The sequence below is a fragment of the Heteronotia binoei genome, chromosome 14, assembly GCF_032191835.1.
Source record: "Heteronotia binoei isolate CCM8104 ecotype False Entrance Well chromosome 14, APGP_CSIRO_Hbin_v1, whole genome shotgun sequence".
NCBI lineage: Eukaryota > Metazoa > Chordata > Lepidosauria > Squamata > Gekkonidae > Heteronotia > Heteronotia binoei.
In genome coordinates, this window is record NC_083236.1 from 70,811,473 (window position 1) to 70,832,768 (window position 21,296).

The window sequence follows — 21,296 nt, forward strand, 5'->3', positions numbered from 1 at the left end:
AACGGGCTGCAATGTTTGTGAAAACGCCAGTCTCTTTTCACAACAATAAAGCGAGCAGAATGTATCTCATACTAGGCAAACAGATTTCTCTCACCACGTAAGAACTTCTCTTTAACAGACTGACATTCTTCAATAAACTTGGAATACGTATTTGGAGGAATCTTTTCAGCCCTGTTTTGAGGAGACACAGTCAAAAGTCACAGTCATGTTTAAGTCAGGCTGCAGTTACAACTGCGAGACGGAGATCACTGTCCCTCTCCCAGAAATATTTTTGCACTTGACACATTAAAAGGAAACGCGGCAGCCGAGAACCACCTTCAAGCAGCCAGCTAAGAGAGGCAACCTGGGTTTCTAGTCCCGACTTCTTTACCTCTTGAGGGCATCAATTAAAGCCATGTGTGGATCCAGCGTTTCAGGGAGCTGAAAGTTTTAAAAAAGTTTAAATTCAGAAATGCTCACACCAGCAAGGCACTCAGGGTATGTTTCACAAAGAGGACATGTCTAAATTTTAAAAGCATGCAAACAACAATAGCCAAAACATTTGAAATGGCATTTGTTGCCTAGGGGGGGGAAATGAAGATACTAACCAAACGTGGCACGAGCAAGGCGGGAAGGAAACGGGAGACATAGTAGGGCCTCCTGAAGACGCTGAAAGGCAGACAGGGCAAGGGCTAATTAAGGCTGAACTATAAAATGTGCTTAAATAAGAACATCTCCTCCTGCACGAAGGGACCTCACCAGGGTGGGAGGCTAAAACTAGCAGGAAAAAAGCCACCAGTCTTTCCAAAAGCAGAGAACTCCGGTGTTTTATTGCTTCAAGAGGCACCTCAAGGGACAGAGAGGGAACAGTCAAGTGGCCAGTCTGCCTTCTCTCTTCCTCTGTTTCAGAGGGAAGCCAGTTAAGCCTTGTTGGTCTTGAAGTTGCTACTGGACTCAATTCCTCGGCGTGGCAGGAAAATTGGAACCACACCTGTGGCGGGAGGGGAACTCTCCCACGGGGAGATGATAATTTCCCAGGACACAGAGAAGATACCTTACAGCTTCTGACAAGGGAAGAACTGCAGAAGAATAGCAGATTTATGCCCCGCCCTTCTCCCTAAATCAGAGACTCAGAGCAGCTTACAATCTCCTATATCTTCTCCCCCCACAACAGACACCCTGTGACGTGGGTGGGGCTGAGAGGGCTCTCACAGCAGCTGCCTTTTCAAGGACAATCTCTGCCAGAGCTGTGGCTGACCCAAGGCCATGCTAGCAGGTGCAAGTGGAGGAGTTGCGGTTCTCCCAGATAAGAGTCCGCACACTTAACCACTACACTAAAATGACTCTGGAGAGACAAGCTACCTGATGCCTGCTGTCTGAGGGGTACAACCCACCCGTGTCTTTTCTGGACCAAGCTCCACTGAATAGACAGGGCATATTCTTAGCAGAAGACATATGAACATATATGAACGTATGAAGCTGCCTTATACTGAATCAGACCCTCGGTCCCTCAAAGTCAGTATTTTCTACTCAGACTGCAGCGGCTCTCCAGGGTCTCAAGCTGAGGTTTTTCACGCCTACTTGCCTGGACCCTTTTTAGTTGGAGTTGCCAGGGATTGAACCTGGGACCTTCTGCTTACCAAGCAGATGCTCTACCACTGAGCCACCGTCCCTCCCCGGCATATTCCTGGCCCAGCATGAAGCACAAATGGGTTCCAGGACTGTTCCCATTTCTACTCCTTCTCCTCTCTACTTCCCCCAGTATGTTTCTGAAACACAACTTAGACGGCGGGGGAGGGTGGCGGCAGCTGAGATAAGGATTTCATACCTGGCTTCCAGAACAACTGCCGGAATCTTCCCCGTGTTTTCAAATATCTGAACAGCCTTTTCAACGTCTTGAAGTGCCTGGCGGTGTGGCTGATACAGAGAGGTGACAAAGAGAAGAGGGAAATATTTCGTCTCCTTCTGAACAGATTATCAAGTCGTCCTTTTGTGCTTTGGACTGTCTTGCCCACCCAGGGGAGTCATGAACGACTCAGCTACGTAAAACCCTCACAAGTCGGAGGAGGGTGAGGGAGGACGACAGCAGCAGAAGAGAACGATAAAGCCCGTCTTTTGGAGCAAAGATGCCCAGGTATCCCTTCTGAGTCACATCCATATTACGTCTTGGGACTGAAGAAGGCAGAACTGACAGCTTTCGCCAGAACGAGGCAGAGGGCAAATTAATGCCGGCTGCAAACAGGCTTTTAGTATGGTCACCAAACACTTTAAAAATGGCATCGCCCACCAATTCAACTGTGTGATGTTCACAGGACCCAATAAAAACAAAGGGGGGGGGGGAGAAGGAAGGTGCCTTTCACCTGGGATACCTTGAGGAACTGAAATGAGAGCTTCCTAAAAAGGAAACTTGGGACACGTCTCACATGCCACTAGTGGCACTTGTTTTTCCTCATGCTCAGGTAACCAGATTCCCTCCGCTCTTCAGCAAGCACCAAGGCCCACAATCAAACAAATACAGAAATGAAGGAAGGCCACCAATCTTGGTTTGTGTTCAAACAAGACTGCAGTGCATGTTTCTGTACCCTGAACACAAGAATGCTCCACAGCTCTTTTCTGAGCAGAAGTTGCAACAGCTTACATCTCCCTTTGAAGCAGATCTGTGAGTTCTAAGTTGGAGGAACGAGAGCTGGAAAGGAAGGATGCTGTTTCTTCTTCTTTCTGAATTGTTTAGGTTGGCCTTTGGTGAGTAACCAAGTGTTTGGTCTGCTTTAACAGAAGCATGGTGATAGCCACACATTTTAAAAATTGCATGTTTTAATGTTAATATTTTATATTTAGTTGTTTTCTGTTGCTTTTCCTTATTGATTTTAATGGTGTAAGTTGCCCCAAGACCCTTTGCGTGAGCTCCAACTAAAAAAATCTAGTAAAATAAATTCTGAGTGAACCTGAATAGGAGCTCAAAGGAGCAGAGGAGAGGGGAAAGTAAGAGGCTTCATGGAAGGTGAAGCAGAGAGAAGAGCTGTCAGCTCCTGGACCACCCTGCCTCTCCCCCAGTGACCTCTGCTGGGAAATCTCCAAACTCAGTCGGAGGCCCTGACTGTAAAAAACTTGAGTCTGGCTTGGGTTTCTATTGGATCTCCTGCTTCTGGGCTCCAGGCTGGAAGCTGCCCTTCTTTCAAGGACAGTCTGAAGGCCTCCATCTCCTGCCCTCTGGCTTCCCTCTCTTAACAGAGATGCATCCTAGACAGCATCCTTCATACTGTGGAGTATCTGTGTGTCCAGTTTAATGTCCAGGGCACAGAAGCATTCATGGCAGTCTTGTTTGTGCACCTTGGAGAAACAAACACGTCCGGCAGGGCACGGGTGTCATTGGAGACTGCATTCCACAGGGTGAGGGACTTCAACTTCTACCTCTTCCATTATACCTTGGGAAACACCACGTTCCATGTTTGTCCGTGATGGCAAATGTCAAGGGGAGGTCCCAGGAGCCGGCAGCTACCCCAGTGCATTTGCGCATCTTGAAAGTGCCACCACCAGACAGGCCTTGAATTCAAGATGCATCACAACCCCTTATGGCTTCGCACTGCCAAATGTACCCTCACAACCAGTTACCTGAAGTGGACATCACCGGGCAACCAGTTTTGCCTGTTTTAAGATTTTACTCTTTTACCATATCCCTACAGACAGATTTGCACGTAAGCCACCTCTTTGAAGGCAGATATGGAGAAAAAGGCAGAACATAAACATTTCAAACAAACAATCACACAGGGGGTATTGCAAACCCAGCAGGTGGCAAGGCGTATCAGAAGCCAGCCTGGGTGGCTCTTGGGTACCTGCAGAGCATCTTTGGGGGAAGATAAATCCTCATAGAGGCCCATGTCTTCTATTGCGACCTGGAAAGAGCAGCACAGCAGATGAGGAGGGAGAGGCTTCATTCATGTGAGCCCAAATCCTGCCAACCCTTCGTCCCAGTAGAAATGAACATGTGCAGAACATGTGCACAGCCTCCAGCCACATCTGGGAGGGAGGGGCAGCCTCCAGGCAGAACTGAGCCCTCTGGGGAAAGCAGGCTCTGGAAAAAAGGACGGGGAAAGTGCTTTTTTTCCAACTCACCTTGAAATCTGCCAGCCGGGTTTTGGCCAGAGTGATATATTCCAGAAGAAAGGGACGGTATTTAGCCGGCACGAAGGGAGGATGCATGATGTGGACCTAGAGAGTTCAGGGCAAGGTTAAGGAAGCCGGCAGTCACAACTCCTTGCTTGACAGACAGGCCGGCTTTTTCGGGCGCTGACACCTGCGGAGCACTCTGCCAGCTGAAGCAAACATCAGAACCACAGCAGGAAGGCTGCTCAACAACCAGGAGGCCGGATTCTCCCCGGTTTGAACTTGGAGAAGGCGGAAGCGGATTGTTGCAGGAGTACTGAGTGCTGAAGCCTCACTTCAGAACCGCGCCGTGGAGTCTCCTCCTTCAGGCTGCTCAGCACTGCAGGGTTTATTTATTTATTTTTGTTTCATTTGTATTCCGTCCTTTCCCACAAGTGGGCTCAGGGCGGGCAACAAAAGATAAAAACAATTAAAAACTACAAGCTGAAGTCCTAAAATACAATAAAACAGGGGTGGCCAACGGTAGCTCTCCAGGTGTTTTTTTTGCCTACAACTCCCATCAGCCCCAGCCAGCATGGCCAATGGCTGGGGCTGATGGGAGTTGTAGGCAAAAACATCCGGAGAGCTACCGTTGGCCACCCCTGCAAGAAAACAAACAGAATATACGTCACCAGTGGCGGTTTCCATTGGGCGCATTCCATAGATTAGTACAGCAGTAGGCCCAGAGATGGAATAATAAATTCAGATTAAAATAAGACAGTATCGTGACAGGCAAGGGAGGCCAAACAGATGGAATAAGGACGTCCGCTGCCTCAACTGAAGGCCCAGAGGAATAGCTCTGTCTTGCAGGCCCTATGGAATGGCATTAAATCAGGTAGAAGAAGATATTGAATTTATATCCCGCCCTCCACTCCGAATCTCAGAGTCTCAGAGCAGCCTACAATCTCCTTTCCCTTCCTCCCCCACAAAAGACACCCTGTGAGGTGGGTGGGGCTGAGAGGGCTCTCACAGCAGCTGCCCTTTGAAGGACAACTCCTGCGATAACTCTGGCTGACCCAAGGCCACTCCAGCAGCTGCAAGGGGAGGAGTGGGGAATCAAACCCGGTTCTCCCAGATAAGAGAGCTGTGGCTGACCCAAGGCCACTCCAGCAGCTGCAAGGGGAGGAGTGGGGAATCAAACCTTGTTCTCCCAGAGAGCCCTGGCTGACCCCAGGCCACTCCAACAGCTTCAAGTGGAGGAGTGGGGAATAGAGTCCGGTTCTCCCAGATAAGAGTCCGCACACTTAGGGCTAATTAACCAGGCAATGGCATTAAATCAGGTACTGCACACCCGTTGCATGGTGGCACTGCATTCTTGCACAGCAGGCGCAGAACGGCAGCAGCAGTTCCACACCCTGCCCTGCAACACAGGAGCCAACCAGACAGCTCGGCATGTTTCATCTGCGAGGGGAATGTGATCTGGCTTTAACAGGTGCTCTCAAGTGGGCGTTATGCAAAAAGAAGCTGTTGAATTCTGCTGCCTTTGCTGGCCACTGCTCACCTTCAGATATTGTGGGGCTTCAAAGGGCACCAGCTCTGACAGGAATTTGAAGAGGAAGACCACGGCCTTCTTGCTGCTGCCATGGAAACCACCAGCACTCCCAAAGGCAAGCTGCAAAGAGACCACAATGTCTTTCCGTCAGCATGAAGAAGAGGGATCTGATCCAGCCGGCCCAGGAGAAAGATACACTTCCCGCCTAAGAGGGAGGACATCTGCCTCACTGGTGCCTTCTGTGTCAGGGGTGGCCAAACTGTGGCTCGGGAGCCACAAGTGGCTCTTTCACACTTATTGTGTGGCTCTTGTATCCCCCACTGTCCCATCGGCTGGCTTCTCCAAGTCAAGTCAGCCAGCTGCCTGGAGAATGCATTTAAAGTTGCTTTCTTTCCATCTCTCCCTCCCTCCCCATCTATTTTCCTTCCTCCCTTGCTTCTTTGGAGGTTTTTAAACAGAGGCTAGATGGCCCTCTGACAGCAATATGGATCCTGTGAATTTAGGGGGAGGCTTGTGAATTTCCTACATAGTGTGGGAGTTGAACTAGGTGACCTTGGAGGTCCCTTCCAGCTCTGTGATTTTAGGATTCCTTCCCTCCCTCCCTCTTGCGGCTCTCAAACATCTGGTGTTTGTTCTACGTGGCTCTTACGTTAAGCAAGTTTGGCCACCCCGTCCTGTATCCTGCAGGCAGCACTTTGACTAAGGCAGCCTTTCAAGGACAACCTCTCGTGCCTTTGGCTTCTGATCCACCATAGCACTGAGGTCCTTCTCAGCCGGTTGTTCTAGCTGGGGGATAACTCTTACTGAGTTATGCACTTGAGTTCTTCTGACCATCCCCCTTTCCACTTGAAGGAAGATGGACAGGCACACAAAGAAGATATTGGATTTATATCCTGCCCTATACTCTGAATCTCAGTGGTCACAATCTCCTTTACCTCTTCCCCTCCACAACAGACACTCTGTGAGGTGAGTGGGGCTGAGAGAGCTCTGACAGAAGCTGCCCTTTCAAGGACAACTCTGCCAGAGCTATGGCTAACCCAAGGCCATTCCAGCAGCTGCAAGTGGAGGAGTGGGGAATCAAACCCAGTTCTCTCAGATAAGAGTCCGTACACTTAACCACGACACCAAATTGGCTCTCAACGAACGGCAACACTGTGTTTCTCCCTGCACTCGATCCTTGGCTAGTCCTGACCTGTCCCAGCCAAGGGCCAGCTTTCTGCCCCAGCTCCCCAGAAAGCCCTTGCAGACTTATTCTTGCCACTTACACACAGATTCTGCGGGCAGCTCCCCTTACCTTAAACCACTCAGAATAGGGCATGAAGAGAGCAGGGCCCTCCAAGGCTGCCTGGCGGGCGATTAGGAATGCCGTGATCAAGCTTTCCACGTCGTAGTTCTCAAAGCCTTTTCTCAACAGACGGCTCAAGAGGTCTAGAAGGAGCACAACAAAATCCCTGGATCATCACCCAGCTGGGGGGAAACCTCAATCCTAAGTAACTCTGGCAATCCTATGCTCAGCTGCAGCTGAAGACCACTCTGAAGGTTCCTCAAGGAGCTGGTCTTTGCACTGAAAGGACCTGTAATTATGAAACCCTACCCTGAAATGGCAGGCTCAGGAGACACTTTGGAACCCAAGTTCAGAACCTTTCAATATTCAGCACATCGGCCCCTTAGTGGCTACGGGCTTCTAGCCTGTGAAGGGTTTTGAGCACGACAACAGAGTCCTGGGGAGCCAGGAGGGTCACTCCACAAGAGCTGCAGCTGTCTCTAGTGGGTCGAGAAAACATGATATTTGGAAGACCGGCATTTGGCGCAAAATCCTGAAATGCGATTCTGGCATTAAAAAGGTAAAGGTAGTCCCCTGTGCAAGCACCAGTCGTTTTTGACTTTGGGGTGACGTCGTATCACGATGTTTTCACTGCAGACGTTTTGCGGGGTGGTTTGTCATTGCCTTCCCCAGTCATCTACACTTTCCCCCCCAGCAAGCTGGGGACTCATTTTACCAATCTCGGAAGGATGGGCGGCTGAGTCAACCTTGGGCCGGCTACCTGAACCCAGCTTCTGCTGGGATCGAACTCGGGTTGTGAGCAGAGAGTTTGGACTGCAGCACAGCAGCTTTACCGCTCTGTGCCCAAAATCTCAGTGCCACGATTCTAAACATGCAGGCCTGTCTTTTAAAAGTGAAAGAAGTCGAGATCATAAGCAAAACAGCCAATATGATCATGCCCCTGTACAGACCTATGGTACAGACTCATTGGAAATACTGTGCACAGGTCTGGTCACCGTATCTCAAAAGGGACATTGGAGAGCTGGAAGAAGTGCAGAGGGGGCAACCCAGATGATTAGGAGGTTTGAGCACATTCCCTAGGAGGAAAGGCTGAAGAGTCTGGGACTTTCCAGTTTAGAAAAGAGCCAACAAAAGGGGGACATGACAGAGGTTTATGAAAATATGCATGGTGCGGAGAGCTGACAAAGAGGAAATGTTCTTGCTCTCTCAAAACACTAGAACTTGAAGGCATCCAAGGAAGCTGTCGGGAAGCAGGTCCAGGAGGAAGCAAAGGAACTACTTCCTTACACCAAGACTGATGAAAATGTAGAATTCTCAGCCAGAGGATGCAGTGATGGCTACAGGCATAGACGGCTTTAAAAGAGGACTGATTAGACAGATTAATGGAGGAAAGCTCTATTAGTGGCTACTAGCCATGGGCATTAAAGGGAACCTCCACGTTCAGAGCCAGTCAACCTCTGACTCCCAGTGCCAGGAGGCAACATCAGGGGAGGAGAGCCTTTATGCTCTCTTGCTGGACCTTCAAAGGAACCGGTGAACATATGAAGCCGCCTTCTACTGAATCAGACCTCCCTCGGTCCATCAAAGTCAGTCTTGTCTACTCAGACTGGCAGCGGCTCTCCAGGGTCTCAAGCTGAGGATTTTCACACCTATTTGCCTGGACCTTTTTTGGAGATACCAGGGATTGAACCTGGGACCTTCTGCTTACCAAGCAGATGCTCTACCACTGAGCCATCATCCCTCCCCTAATAACAGAACATATGAAGCAGCTTTCTACTGAATCAGACCCCCCTCAGTCCATCAAAGTCAGTCTTGTCTACTCAGACTGGCAGTGGCTCTCCAGGGCCTCAAGCTGAGATTTTTCATGTCTCCTTGCCTGGACCCTTTTTAGTTGGAGATGCCAGGGATTGAACCGGAGACCTTCTGCTTATCAAGCAAATGCTCTACCACTGAGCCACCGTCCCTCCCTAGACAGGATGTCAGACCTGATGGACCACTGGTCTGGTCCAGCAAGGCTCTTCTTATGTTCTAAGCCAGATTCCAATAGTCTAATCCCCAGGCCTGCAGTTTAAAACAGCTGCAGCACAAGGAACCCTGGCCAGACTTGGCAGAAGCATGAGATTCCAACTGGGACCATTTGGCAGGGAAAAAGGAGATTCCCTCCCTTGGGACTGTTTCTGCAGTATGAGGTCAGGCAGCCACTGGCGCCACCATCCTTCTGGGAGCTGTTCTACACCTCCGTCAGATGGACCTCTAAAGACATCAGCAGCTGCGATGCCCACTGCACAGCCGCCATCTTCCAGCGCCATACCTTTAACCAGCTGTTCTGCTTCAGCACGGCACACCAACAGCGTGGAAACGGAGGAGAGCACATGATGCCAATTCACTTCGTTCGCCTCCAGCACCTGCTGCAGATGACCTATCAGCTCCTTCGCTGCCAGCACCACAAACAGCTGGAAAGGAGGAAGAACAGCAACCTCCTGCTAGAATTCAAAAACTCCCTCCGGAGAAAATCCTCCCGATGCCCAGCCCAGTAGAGAAGAGCAATCACAAATTCTGCATTCCTAATACATGTCTTTATTCCTAACAAGTGTCTGCCCCTCCTCCCCGGGAGCCCCTGCAGACCAGGCAGTCCCCTCTGGCTTTCATGAAAGAATTCAAAGATGTCTGAGCACAGCCAAAAGGGTTTCCCTTCCTTGCTTCCTTTCTACAAAACCAAAAGGTGCTTTGTCTCTTTGTATATGATCATTCCTGAGCTGCAAATATTCTCTTCCTGGCATCTCCTGCCCTGGGGTGGCACTGCCCATTTTTTCAGGGACACAAGAGCTGGTTTCATATAACAAAACAGCTCAGACTTGGCAAAGGCTCCTGTTACAGAGTCAGGGATAGAGAAGTCAAAGAAGAAGAAGACTGCAGATTTATACCCTGCCCTTCTCTCTGAATCAGAGACTCAGAGTGGCTTACAATCTCCTATATCTTCTCCCCGCACAACAGACACCCCGTGAGGTGGGTGGGGCTGAGAGAGCTCTCCCAAAAGCTGCCCTTTCAAGGACAGCTCTGCGAGAGCTATGGCTGACCCAAGGCCGTTCCAGCAGCTGCAAGTGGAGGAGTTGGGAATCAACCTTGGTTCTCCCAGTAAGAGTCAGCGCACTTAACCACTACCCCAAACTGTCTCTGGTTCCTGCAGTCCAGCCATCAGAATAAAAAGTATAACAGAACACCAGGGTTATCCTAAATCTATGGCTTCTTTTAGATATCAGAAACAAACTACCATTCGGCAAGGGAGCTTTGAATCTCCAGATTTTATACACCCAAAGTCTTGTTGGTCTGTAAGGTTCTACAGGACTCAGACACAGCTGTTTTAAACAAAACACAATCCGTTCATGAGATGAACAAGCATCAAATTCCTGAGGCCACCCTCCCCCCCTCCCCTACACAGAACTATCCAGGAAGACGTCCTAGTTCGACCAGACTCTGATTTCTTGTAAGACTCAGATTTGGGTGTCTTTGCAAAATAAGGAAGGGAGAACCACATACAGTGCCCTGAACTCCCTGGAGGAAGGACAGGTAAGACTGAGCCAGATAAGATTTTGTGAGTTTCCTGCATTGTGCATGGGGTTGGACTAGATGACCCTGGAGACCCCTTCCAACTCTATGATTCTAAGACAAACCAGTTGCAGGGAAGGGACCCACTTCCCAGCCCTTCAGGATCAGAAGCTCCTTCACACCAACCAACCAAGGCTTGTTGGAGGCATCTGAACGCAGCCAAGAAGTCCCTTTGCAGGCACACAAGTGAGACTTACTTTCTGATACAGGGTGGTGAGCAAGGAGCCGTTTCTTGCAAAGCTCCACTCCCGCTGGCGGCTGATGGCTTCAGAAACTGTATTTAGAGGAGATGCAAAGAGTCGGGAGAAGGAAGCAGCCAAGGCCTCTCCTTGCTGGAGCTTCACCAAATAGGCCAGGCAATGACTTCTTGTGCCCACAGGGACTTCCTTGTACAGGCTGCTCCCCAAAGGGAAACCTGGAATTTATAGCAACTGCGAGTCCCTGTAGCCTTCGGGCAAGGCAGTGCCGGAGGCATGAAAAATCAGATGTCCTCCAAAAGGAGCTTAGAAGAAGACGAGATTGGATTTCTACCCTGCCCTTCACTCAGAGTCTCAGAGCATCTTACAATCTCCTTATCTTCCTCTCTCCACAACAAACACCCTGTGAGGCAGGTGGGGATGAGAGAGCTCTGGCAGAAACTGCTCTTGAGAGAACAACTCCGATAGAGTTATGACTGACCCAAGGTCACTCCAGCAGTTGCATGTGATGGAAGAGGGAGGAATCAAACCCAGTTCTCCATATTAGAGCCCACCGCTCTTAACCATGACACCAAACTGGCTCTCTTAGAAACTGGACTTGTGAATTAATTAGTTTAATTTAATTTAATTTATTTATAATTTTATTTTATTCGATTTATACCCCATCTTCCCCGCCAAGGCGGGCTCAGGGCAGCTCACATCAAAGTCATAGCGTGCTACGATCACAGCATAAAACAATAAAACCACTTAAATATATAAGTTAAAACACATAAATTAAAACAATATACAGCTTGGTGCTGCACATTAGATGTTCCTCATCATTCCAGGATGGCGGGTATTCCAGAATTCTCCTACGGTGGCTTGAAGGCCTGCCGGAAGAGGACGGTCTTACAGGCCTTGAGAACTGGGTGAGGTCCCGAAAGGCCCTAACCTCTTCCGGCAGTTGATTCCACCAGGACGGGGCTGCCACTGAAAAGGCCCTATCCCTGGTGGTCACTAATCTCGCCTCCCTCAGCCAGGGGATCACTATAAGATGTTGGGATCCAGATCTTAGTACCCTCTGGGGAACGTGTGGGGACAAACGGTCCTTCAGGTAAGCAGGTCCTCGGCCATATAACTAGCACCTTGTAACGAATCCGGTACACTATTGGTAGCCAGTGCAGTTCCTGCAGTGCTGATAGTATGTGCTCCCACTTGGGCAGCCCCAATAACAGCCTAGCAGCCACATTCTGCACTAGCTGGAGTTTCCGGGTTCGCGACAAAGGCAGCCCCAAATAGAGAGCATTACAGTAGTTCAATCTCGAGGTGACCATTGCATGCATCACCGTTGCCAGGTTGCGACGGTCGAGGAAGGGAACCTGTTTCACCCGCCTCAGATGAAAAAAGGCGGATTTCGCAGTTGTTGCTATTTGGGCCTCCCTTGACAGGGAGGCTTCCAACAGCACCCCCAAGCTTCTGACCTTGGGCGCCGTTGACAGTGGTGCCCCATCAAAGGCTAGCAGGGGGACTTCCCTGCCCAGGCCACCATGACTCAGGCAAAGGACCTCTGTCTTCGTCGGGTTCAGCTTCAGTCAGCTCAGCTTAAGCCAACCAGTCACGACTTTCAACACCTGATGCAGGTTTTCTGGGACAGTGCCAGGCCGGCCGTCCATCAGTAGATAGAGCTGGGTGTCATCAGTGTACTGATGGCAGCCCAGCCCATACCTCCGGACATTCTGAGCAAGGGTCGCATGTAAATGTTAAACAGCATTGGGGGTAGAACCGCCCCCTGAGGCACACCGCAATTAAGTGGGTGTCTCTGGGACGACTCTCCCCCAATTGACACCCTTTGTCCCCGACCGCATAGGAAAGAGGAAAGTCACTGTAAGGCCAGCCCCTGAATCCCTGCATCGGCGAGGCGGTGGACTAGCAACTGATGGTCGACTGTATCGAATGCAGCCGATAGGTCTAACAACATCAGTCCCGCCAAGCTGCCTCGATCCAGATGCCGCAAGACCGCACAGGAACGAGAAACCTCAGGCCAGCCCGCTATCCCCTTCACTGCTTTGGTCTGGCTTTAGACCTATCTCCACAGCAGTGGCATTCAGGTGGAGAGGCCACGGCTCAGTGGTACAGCATCTGCTTGGTATGCAGAAGGTCCCAGGTTCAATCCCCAGCATCTCCATTTTGAAACCATCAGGTAACAGGTGATGGGGAAAACCTCTACATAAAACCCTGGAGAGCTGCTGTCAGTCTGAGTAGAAAACGGTGACACAGACTGACCGAGGGTCTGATTCAATACAATAATATTTTAGCAGCTTAAACCTAACTGCTTTTATTTTAGCAATGTATTTAAGGTTGTAATTGTTGCATTATAACCCACTTAACCCATTGTTCTGTATGTTTTTTGGACCACTTTTTACGATACTGTATTTAACCTTGTATTGCGATGGCCAGGGCTTTTTTTGAGCAGGAACACACAGGAACGGAGTTCCGGCTGGTTTGGTGTCAGGGGGTGTGGCCTGATATGCAAATGAGTTCCTACTGGGCTTTTTCTACCCAAAAAGGGCCTGAGTGAAAAAATGGTGACATTGGGGTGTGTGGCCTAATATGCAAATGAGTTCCTGCTGGGCTTTTCCTACAAAACAAGCTGTGTGAAACAATGGTGACATCAGGGGGTGTGGCCTAATATGCAAATGAGTTACTGCTGGGCTTTTTCTACCAAAAAAGCCCTGGGGACAGCCAATGCCCACATACAATAAATCTGCTGCAATACTACATGACTACATGTATTCCTGCTGGGAAGACCCAGCTCCTCAAGACAGGAGTCCCTCCAGCAACTGAGGCACAGACATCCAAGCCCCTCCAAAAGGACCCTCCTGGTACCTCTCTTCCGCAGGCACACGCTAGGTTAGACACAGCCCATCCCTGCAGCCCTACCTTTTATCTGAGGGTTGTAAGTGAGGACGTGGGTGAAGGTGTGGCTGAAGAACTGCCGCAGAGACTCGGAAGGAACTGTGCCTTGAGATGCTGTCAAGCTGAACATGCCCAGCCTGGAAGGGAAGAGGGGGCAGGGAGACCTGTAAGCGCTTACAAATAGTGACTCAGCACATACCAACGGCTGCGATGAACTCCAGGGCTCTCACTAAATCAACATTCACCAAGAGGACAATCCCAATGTGTGTCAATATTTAGAATTTAACATGAATGATGTATGTGAGGCACAGAAGAGTCACCCTGGTTTCCCCCCCCCCACCCCCCCCACCCCACAACTGTGCATTTTTACAACAGTGAAACATATGATGAGGCTTGGAAGGGAAGTCAGGAAACAAGTTCAAACTCATTCACTTCCCAGAAACTGAACTAGCTGGGGCTGGAAGCAGAACACTCAAGACAAGAAGCTGGTGGAGACTGCAGACCGTAGCCTCAGGACTACATGGGATTAAAGCAGTCCTAAACTGTGATTTTAAATTTTGGTTTCATGTTCCGTATGCAATTTACGTATTTTATTAAGGTTGTAAGCCACCTTCAGCTCTGTTAGGAAAAAAAGGTGGCTAATAAGTATTTTAGATAAATAAAAATACCCAGAGAGAACTGCCTGCGTAGCAAGCTCAAGGGCAAAATCCAGCAGGCGCAGCCATTGCAAAAATCCTCTGCATTTCCAAGACTCCTGCCTGGGACTGCCTACAGAGATGCTCAGTGCAGGCCTCCCAACGCTGGCGCAGACCCCCGGACCATCTATCCCTGCTCCACTGTTCCCTCTAAGCTGAGTGAGCGGGAGCTAGCTCACAGATTTTTAGCCTCCAGCTCACAGGTTCTTCTCTTAGCTCAGAAAAACTGACCCCAGAGCACACTAATTGATGCAGTAGCTCACAACTGTAATGCCACTAGCTCACAAAGTAGAATTTTTGCTCACAAGACTCTGCAACTTAGAGGAAATATTGCCCAGCTCCCCATTTCCATCACAAGCCAGGCAGAAGGAGACTAGGCCCAGCCTTCTCTTCCCAGAGGCTGTCAGTCAGAAGCAGTGTTCCCTCTAAGCTGAGTTAGCATGAGTTAGCTCATAGATTTTTAGCCTCCAGCTCACACCTTTTTGTCTTGGCTCAGGAAAAATGACTCCAGAGCAAACTAATTGATGCAGTAGCTCACAACTTTAATGCCAGTAGCTCGTAAAGTAGAATTTTTGCTCACAAGACTCCACAGCTTAGAGGAAGTATTCATCAGAAGGTAGCTACTTCCCTGTTCCCATTCTCATACTGTACTCTGAGATCATACCGTGGATCATATCGTGCTCTGAGAAAGATCATACCGAGAGGGAACATACTGTGCTCTGAGAGCAGAACACTCTGTTTTGCAAATATTTTGGGAGAAGGAAACTATAAGGAACTTTAAGAGGGGATTGGATAAAAATATGGAGCAGAGGTCCATCAGTGGCTATTAGCCACAGTATATATATATATGTGTGTGTGTGTGTGTGTGTATACACACACACACACACACACACACTCACATATGTTGGCCACTGTGTGACACAGAGTGTTGGAATGGATGGGCCATTGGCCTGATCCAACATGGCTTCTCTTATGTTCTTATGTCTGGGGCAGTGATGCTCTGTATTCTTGGTGCTTGAGGGGGCAACAGTGGGAGGGCTTTTAGTGTCCTGGCCCCACTGATGGACCTCCTGATGGCGCCTGGTTTTTTAGCCACTGTGTGACACAGAGTGTTGGACTGGATGGGCCATTGGCCTGATCCGACAGGGTTTCTCATGTTCTTATGTTCTATAATCAAAATGGCGATATCTCATTCCATGATCTGCCCCCCACGCACACCATTTCCCTGGTACCAGAACCATGAACAACAAAAACAAGAAAGCCCTTTGCACATTTCTAGAAAGGGGCAGCTCCTTACCAACAATTCACGGCCCTCAATGTAGAAGCATCTTCTTGTTTTTCTTTAGCTGCAGTATCAAGTACCCCTAAGTGCAGAAAAAGAGTCCCCGGTGAATGAAAGGTAGCAAGAATTGTGCTTGCCGAACAGTGGGGAGGGGGGAGAAGGAAGGAGGAGGACTTGGGGGCATATTTCAAGGTGGCCTAATTAGGAAAATGGGAACCAGGGCCGGCTCATTAGTGCTCAAGTGCCGAGAAATGATTCCTTCAGATTTGGAACCAATTATCCCTGACCTTGAACCACTTCAAGTGACTCAGCTTGTGCTAAGCGCTTCGGGGCCTTCATTTCTGAAAGATGGCCCTAATATCGGCACCATAGCAAAGGTGAATGCAAAGCAAAGGCACCTAAATGACAAAACACCTTTAATGCGGCACCAGGTGACCAGACCATCAACACGCCAACATTAGATGCAAGAGCAGTACCTCAGAGACAGCTTCGTTCTCAACATTAGAGGATAAAACAGGGTATGAAACTACATCAGCGCCGTTCATGGGTCAACCCCAAAGCAACGCAGTTAAAGATGCTATTTCACATGATATCTCCCTAAAAGCTAATTACATACATATGAACATATGAAGCTGCCTTCTACTGAATCAGACCCCCCTCGGTCCATCAAAGTCAGTCTTGTCTACTCAGACTGGCAGCGGCTCTCCAGGGTCTCAAGCTGAGGTTTTTCACATCTACTTGCCTGGACCCTTTTTAGTTGGAGATTCTGGGGATTGAACCTGGGACCTTCTGCTTACCAAGCAGATGCTCTGCCACTGAGCCACCGTCCCTCCCCTACACTGCATGTCCAGCCACACCCCAGGAACTGTGTGTGTGAAAGGGCAAATGGAGGTCCCTCCCTGGCCTTCACTTACATGCCAGCATTCTCTCCAGCACAGCACAGCAGATCTGCTTAAAAACAAACACAATAAAAAAAATCCATTTGACTTTTCTGCCCATCTCTATTCAAATGCCCACATTTTGAGCAGCACCCAAGCGCCAACTCCTAAGCTAAAGATTAACTACAAGAGAGAAACACATGCAGCAATTCAGAAGAACAAGTGAACAAATGAAATATGAGAAGGGAAAGAGAAGGACATGCAGCTATCCCCCATCATTAAATATAACATCATTTTTAAGACTTTGTTATAGCACCTGTATTATTTTAATGTTATAGTGTATTATTGTTTATATCTGTTTTAATTGGTTTTATGTAATGTTTTATTGGTATGTAAGCAGCCCGATGGCTCAGAGTGGTAAAGCTGCAGTACTGCAGTCCAAACTCTCTGCTCACAACCTGAGTTTGATCCCGGCGGAAGCTAGGTTCAGATAGCTGGCTCAAGGTTGACTCAGCCTTCCATCCTTCCGAAGTTGGTAAAATGGCATGGGGTTTGCTGGGGGGAACGTGTAGATGACTGGGGAGGGCAATGGGAAACCACCCTGTAAAAAGCCTGCTGTCAAAACGTTGTGATGCGAAGTCACCCCAGAGTCGGAAATGACTGGTGCTTGCACAGGGGACAACCTTTACTTTTTAAGCCGCCCTGATCCTCTGTGGTCTCCTCTGTGCGGGAGAAGGAGAGAGAGAGAGACTAAACCTCGGGAAGGGACATCCCAGCCACTCCCACCCTTCAAGTCTTGTATGAGCTTCCAAGAAGACTCGCATGCTCACAAATGGAACAGGCTGCACGCTTCTACCTGAGGGACTCTCCACGCTTCCTTTATATTTACAAAACTACAAAAACTGTTTAACTCAAAACAATAATGCTGAACCTTTGAATAGACATCCTTACTTCAGAGGGGACTGGCTGCGATTCCAATTTCCTTCCCATCTCAGACTTGTTCCGGAATCCATTATGAAGAAACACGATCCCAAAGTCTACATATTAAGAACAAAACCATGGTTAACATTCCCTAGTGTCTGTCAGGACAGATGGAAGAAAGGGCCGGTAAGAAGTCACCAGGGTCCTGCTCCACTGGCTCAGGAGAGGAACAGGAAGAGGCAACAGGTGACCTAGAAACGAATGGCAGAAAAAGAAGACTGATACCCCGCCCTTCTCTCTGAATCAGAGACTCAAAGTGGCTCACAATCTCTTTTATCTTCTCCCCCCACAACAGACACCCTGTGAGGTGGGTGGGGCTGAGAGAGCTCTCCCAGAACCTGACCTTTCAAGGACAACTCCTGCAAGAGCTATGGCTGACCCAAGGCCGTTCCAGCAGGTGCAAGCGGAGGAGTAGGGAATCAAACCCAGTTCTCCCAGATAAGAGTTTGCACACTTAACCACTATGGCTGACCCAAGGCCATTCCAGCAGCTGTAAGCGGAGGAGTGGGGAATCAAACCCAGTTCTCCCAGATAAGAGTCTGCACACTTAACCACTATGACTGACCCAAGGCCATTCCAGCAGCTGCAAGTGGAGGAGTGGGGAATCCAACCCGGTTCTCCCAGATAAGAGAGCTCTGGCTGACCCAAGGCCATGCTAGCAGGTGCAAGTGGAGGAGTGGGGAATCCAACCCGGTTCTCCCAGATAAGAGAGCTCTGGCTGACCCAAGGCCATTCCAGCAGCTGCAAGTGGAGGAGTGGGGAATCAAACCTGGTTCTCCCAGATAAGCGTCTGTGCACTTAACCACTACACCAAACTGGCTCTCTACACCAAACTGGGTACCAAAAGCCCCTCCCATACCGATTAGGGGGGCCACGCCTTACCATAGTGACTAAATAAAAGCAGACCTGAAGTTGCTATAAGAAAAAACCCTGATGTTTCTCCTGCCCGCACCCTGTGGTCCCTGGTCATCAAAAGGTAACAAAGCCACTACTTTCAACCTGGGCATTCACACCCCCAAGGTCTGCCCTGGATGCTTTGCCTTTAGTGTTCTCACACACACACATCCTCTAGGACGGTCAGTGGCCTTTAATGTTTGGATCATATGGGTTGCAGAGCTTCCCCCCCCCCCCCCCCCACAAAAAGTCACCATCTCTGCTGCTTTTTGGAAGGGCCTGCTGCTCATGTGCGGGCGTAAAGAGCAAGAAGCAGGGCACTGGAGTGTTGGGGATGCTCAGGAGGAGAGAAGATTCCTCCACAGCTCAGATCCTTTGTGAGTTCCTCACTACAGTTTGCCTCCTGATGCTTGGCTGGCATTTCCCATTCTTGGCTCTTGCAGTCTGTTGCACACAGTCTTGGCCTTGATTCTACTGAGGCCATTAACTCTGGCTCTCTTGCTTCCTGTCATGTGACTGTGACATCCAGGTTTTTGTAGCAGGAACTCCTTTGCATATTAGGTCACACAGCCCTGATGTAGCCAATCCTCCAAGAGCTTACAGGGCTCTTATTACAGGGCCTACTGATAGCTCTTGAAGGATCATCTACATCAGGGATGTGGCCTAATATGCAAAGGAGCTGCTGCTACAAAGAAAGCCCTGGTGCATCCAATGAACAGGCAGGTAATTCCTGCAGCTGGGGTCTGCGGTCTGTTTCAGAGGGGGAGTAGAGGGATCCCCTGCCATTGCTAACCCTGATCGAGGCCATGTTCATGGATCATGACAACATTAACTGAGGTACAAACTGGAAGAGGGGGAAACAAGGACAGGTCAAGGAAGGCCAAGAGCTGAGGCCACGAAAGACACCTCAAGGAGAAAGCAGCCCACATCACTTGCAGAGTGTGGCAGGCATCAAAAGAGCCTAGACCAAGGGCTGACCTGATCAGGGAGCAGTTGTGTGCATATCCTGGCCAAAGCCAGCCTGAGAGTGAAGCAAGGCCCAAAATATCTCCCAAAAGAGCAAGGATGTGAAGGGCGACGGTTCAGCACTTGCCAGGCCTCTTAGGTTATACGCCCAGGGAGCAACAACCACCAACAGCATCAGCAGAGCCCGTTACTTCGCATGCAAGAGCTTGCCTGTAAGAATGCCTTGCAGGGTCTCTGTGTCCATGGAAGACTCTTCTGCCTGATGGCACAGAAGACGGAGGCTGCTGCACAACCAGTCCACCAATGCAGAGGCATCTGGATGACTAGAGAAACACAAGGAAATCAAGGGGAGTTGCTCTGCTCTTCCCAAAGACAGCCCACAAGACAAATTGCAGAAAAGGACACCATGGTCCTCTGCCTCAGACTGCTACCTAAACAGCACCGCTTCACGACATTGGAGACAAAGAGAAACATGTTCCCTGCATACCTCAGCTCTCCGTGCCCTCCTTGTTAAGGGAGGTCAAGAAGGAGGAGACTGGATTTACACCCCGCCCTTCACTTGGAATCTCGGAGCAGTTTACAGTCTCCTTCCCCTCCCCACAACAGACACCCTGTGAGGCAGGTGGGGCTGAGAGAGCTCTCTCAGAACTGCTCTCGAAAGAGAGAGAGAACAGCTCTTTCAAGAACTAGGACTAACCCAAGGTCACTCCAGCAGCTGCCAGTGGAAGAGCGGGGAATCAAACCCAATTCTCCCAGGTTAGAGTCCACGCCCTTAACTACTACACATGTGAGTTGTAGCTCTGCCTTTAAAGGGGATGGGGAAAGGGGGCAGTGAGGCTTCCATCAGCTTCCTGCTCAGAGCTGCACAAGAAAGGAGCCGAGGAGAAGAAGAGAGGAGTGAATCACAACCTCCCCTCCCCATCTGAGGCCCCACTGGAGGCTGAAGGGTCCAGGCAGGTGGATGTGGGACACATCCTGCGACAGGCCCATTGGCTCAGGGAGCAGCTGTTTTGGAGGAGGTAAGAAGAGCAAGAGGATCCAGCCACTGGAACACCTGACTGGCGCCAGCCCTAAATCTTCACATGAATTGAGGAAGCTGCTTTATGCAGTCCATCAAACCCAGCCATCTCCCCTCCAGTGGGTCTCAGCCATCTCCCCTCCAGTGGGTCTCAGGCCCTGTAAGGTGCCAAGGACTAAGCCAGGGACTTCTTGCACACAAAACAAGTACTGAATGCACTGGACTGTGACCCCTTGTCGAGGACTAAAGGGGCAGCTGCGGAAGCTAGACTCTGAAACCCTCACTGTAAGCAGCTCAGCCACATACCACAGTCCTGGCTGCGTCTCACTGTGATCTTACAACACAGTAGATCAGGTGCTTGCTTGGTTAGGCTGCTCCCTGCCAGGGATCACCGAAGATTTTGCCTAACGCCCTGCATACAGCCCAGCCAGGCCTTCCACAGACAAGAGACCCAAGTGCTGCTGCCATCTGACAGGCCAATGAAGAAGACACATGCAGCAAGCCACGCCTCCACTTACTTCTCCAGTAGCTCTTCCAGGCTGAGGATGCCTCCTCTGTGCAGGTGCCAAGCAAGCTCCAGGGCGAGGGGGCTCTGGGGGGGAAACACTGCTCAGTGAAACCACACAAGAGGAGCACCATTTACCCACCAGCCCCACCAGCACCACTACCCACCGACGCAACAGCCAAATAATTGGGCCATCTGCCTGCGAAGCCCTGACCTCTCCCCACCAACCTCCTGCTGCTTCACTCCTAGCAAGCATCAAGGCTGCTCTGAGCAAACAGCCACCCTACGCCATGAGATCAGCAACACATAAGAGAAGCCCTGTTGGATCAGGCCAGTGGCCCATCCAGCCCAACACTCTGTGTCACAGTGTGGTCAAAAACCAGGTGCCACCAGGAGGTCCACCAGTGGGGCCAGGACACTAGAAGCCCCCCCACTATGCTCCCCAAGCACCAAGAATACAGAGCATCACTGCCCCAGACA

General features: G+C 50.0%; 1 protein-coding gene across 1 annotated transcript in view; it reads right to left on the reverse strand.

Moving 5' to 3' along the window:
• Positions 1-21,296, reverse strand: part of FANCA (FA complementation group A) — a 63,897-nt gene that overhangs the window by 25,261 nt on the left and 17,340 nt on the right. The window contains exons 9-24 of the mRNA XM_060253868.1: positions 20,830-20,903; positions 19,504-19,616; positions 17,404-17,489; positions 16,489-16,522; positions 15,590-15,656; positions 13,622-13,734; positions 10,703-10,779; positions 9,211-9,352; positions 6,909-7,042; positions 5,624-5,734; positions 4,093-4,188; positions 3,813-3,872; positions 1,808-1,896; positions 588-648; positions 371-420; positions 95-171 (exon numbers count right to left, since the gene is read on the reverse strand). Coding sequence (XP_060109851.1) covers positions 95-171; positions 371-420; positions 588-648; positions 1,808-1,896; positions 3,813-3,872; positions 4,093-4,188; positions 5,624-5,734; positions 6,909-7,042; positions 9,211-9,352; positions 10,703-10,779; positions 13,622-13,734; positions 15,590-15,656; positions 16,489-16,522; positions 17,404-17,489; positions 19,504-19,616; positions 20,830-20,903 — 1,384 coding nt within the window. The remainder of the gene's footprint in view (positions 1-94; positions 172-370; positions 421-587; positions 649-1,807; positions 1,897-3,812; positions 3,873-4,092; positions 4,189-5,623; positions 5,735-6,908; positions 7,043-9,210; positions 9,353-10,702; positions 10,780-13,621; positions 13,735-15,589; positions 15,657-16,488; positions 16,523-17,403; positions 17,490-19,503; positions 19,617-20,829; positions 20,904-21,296) is intronic.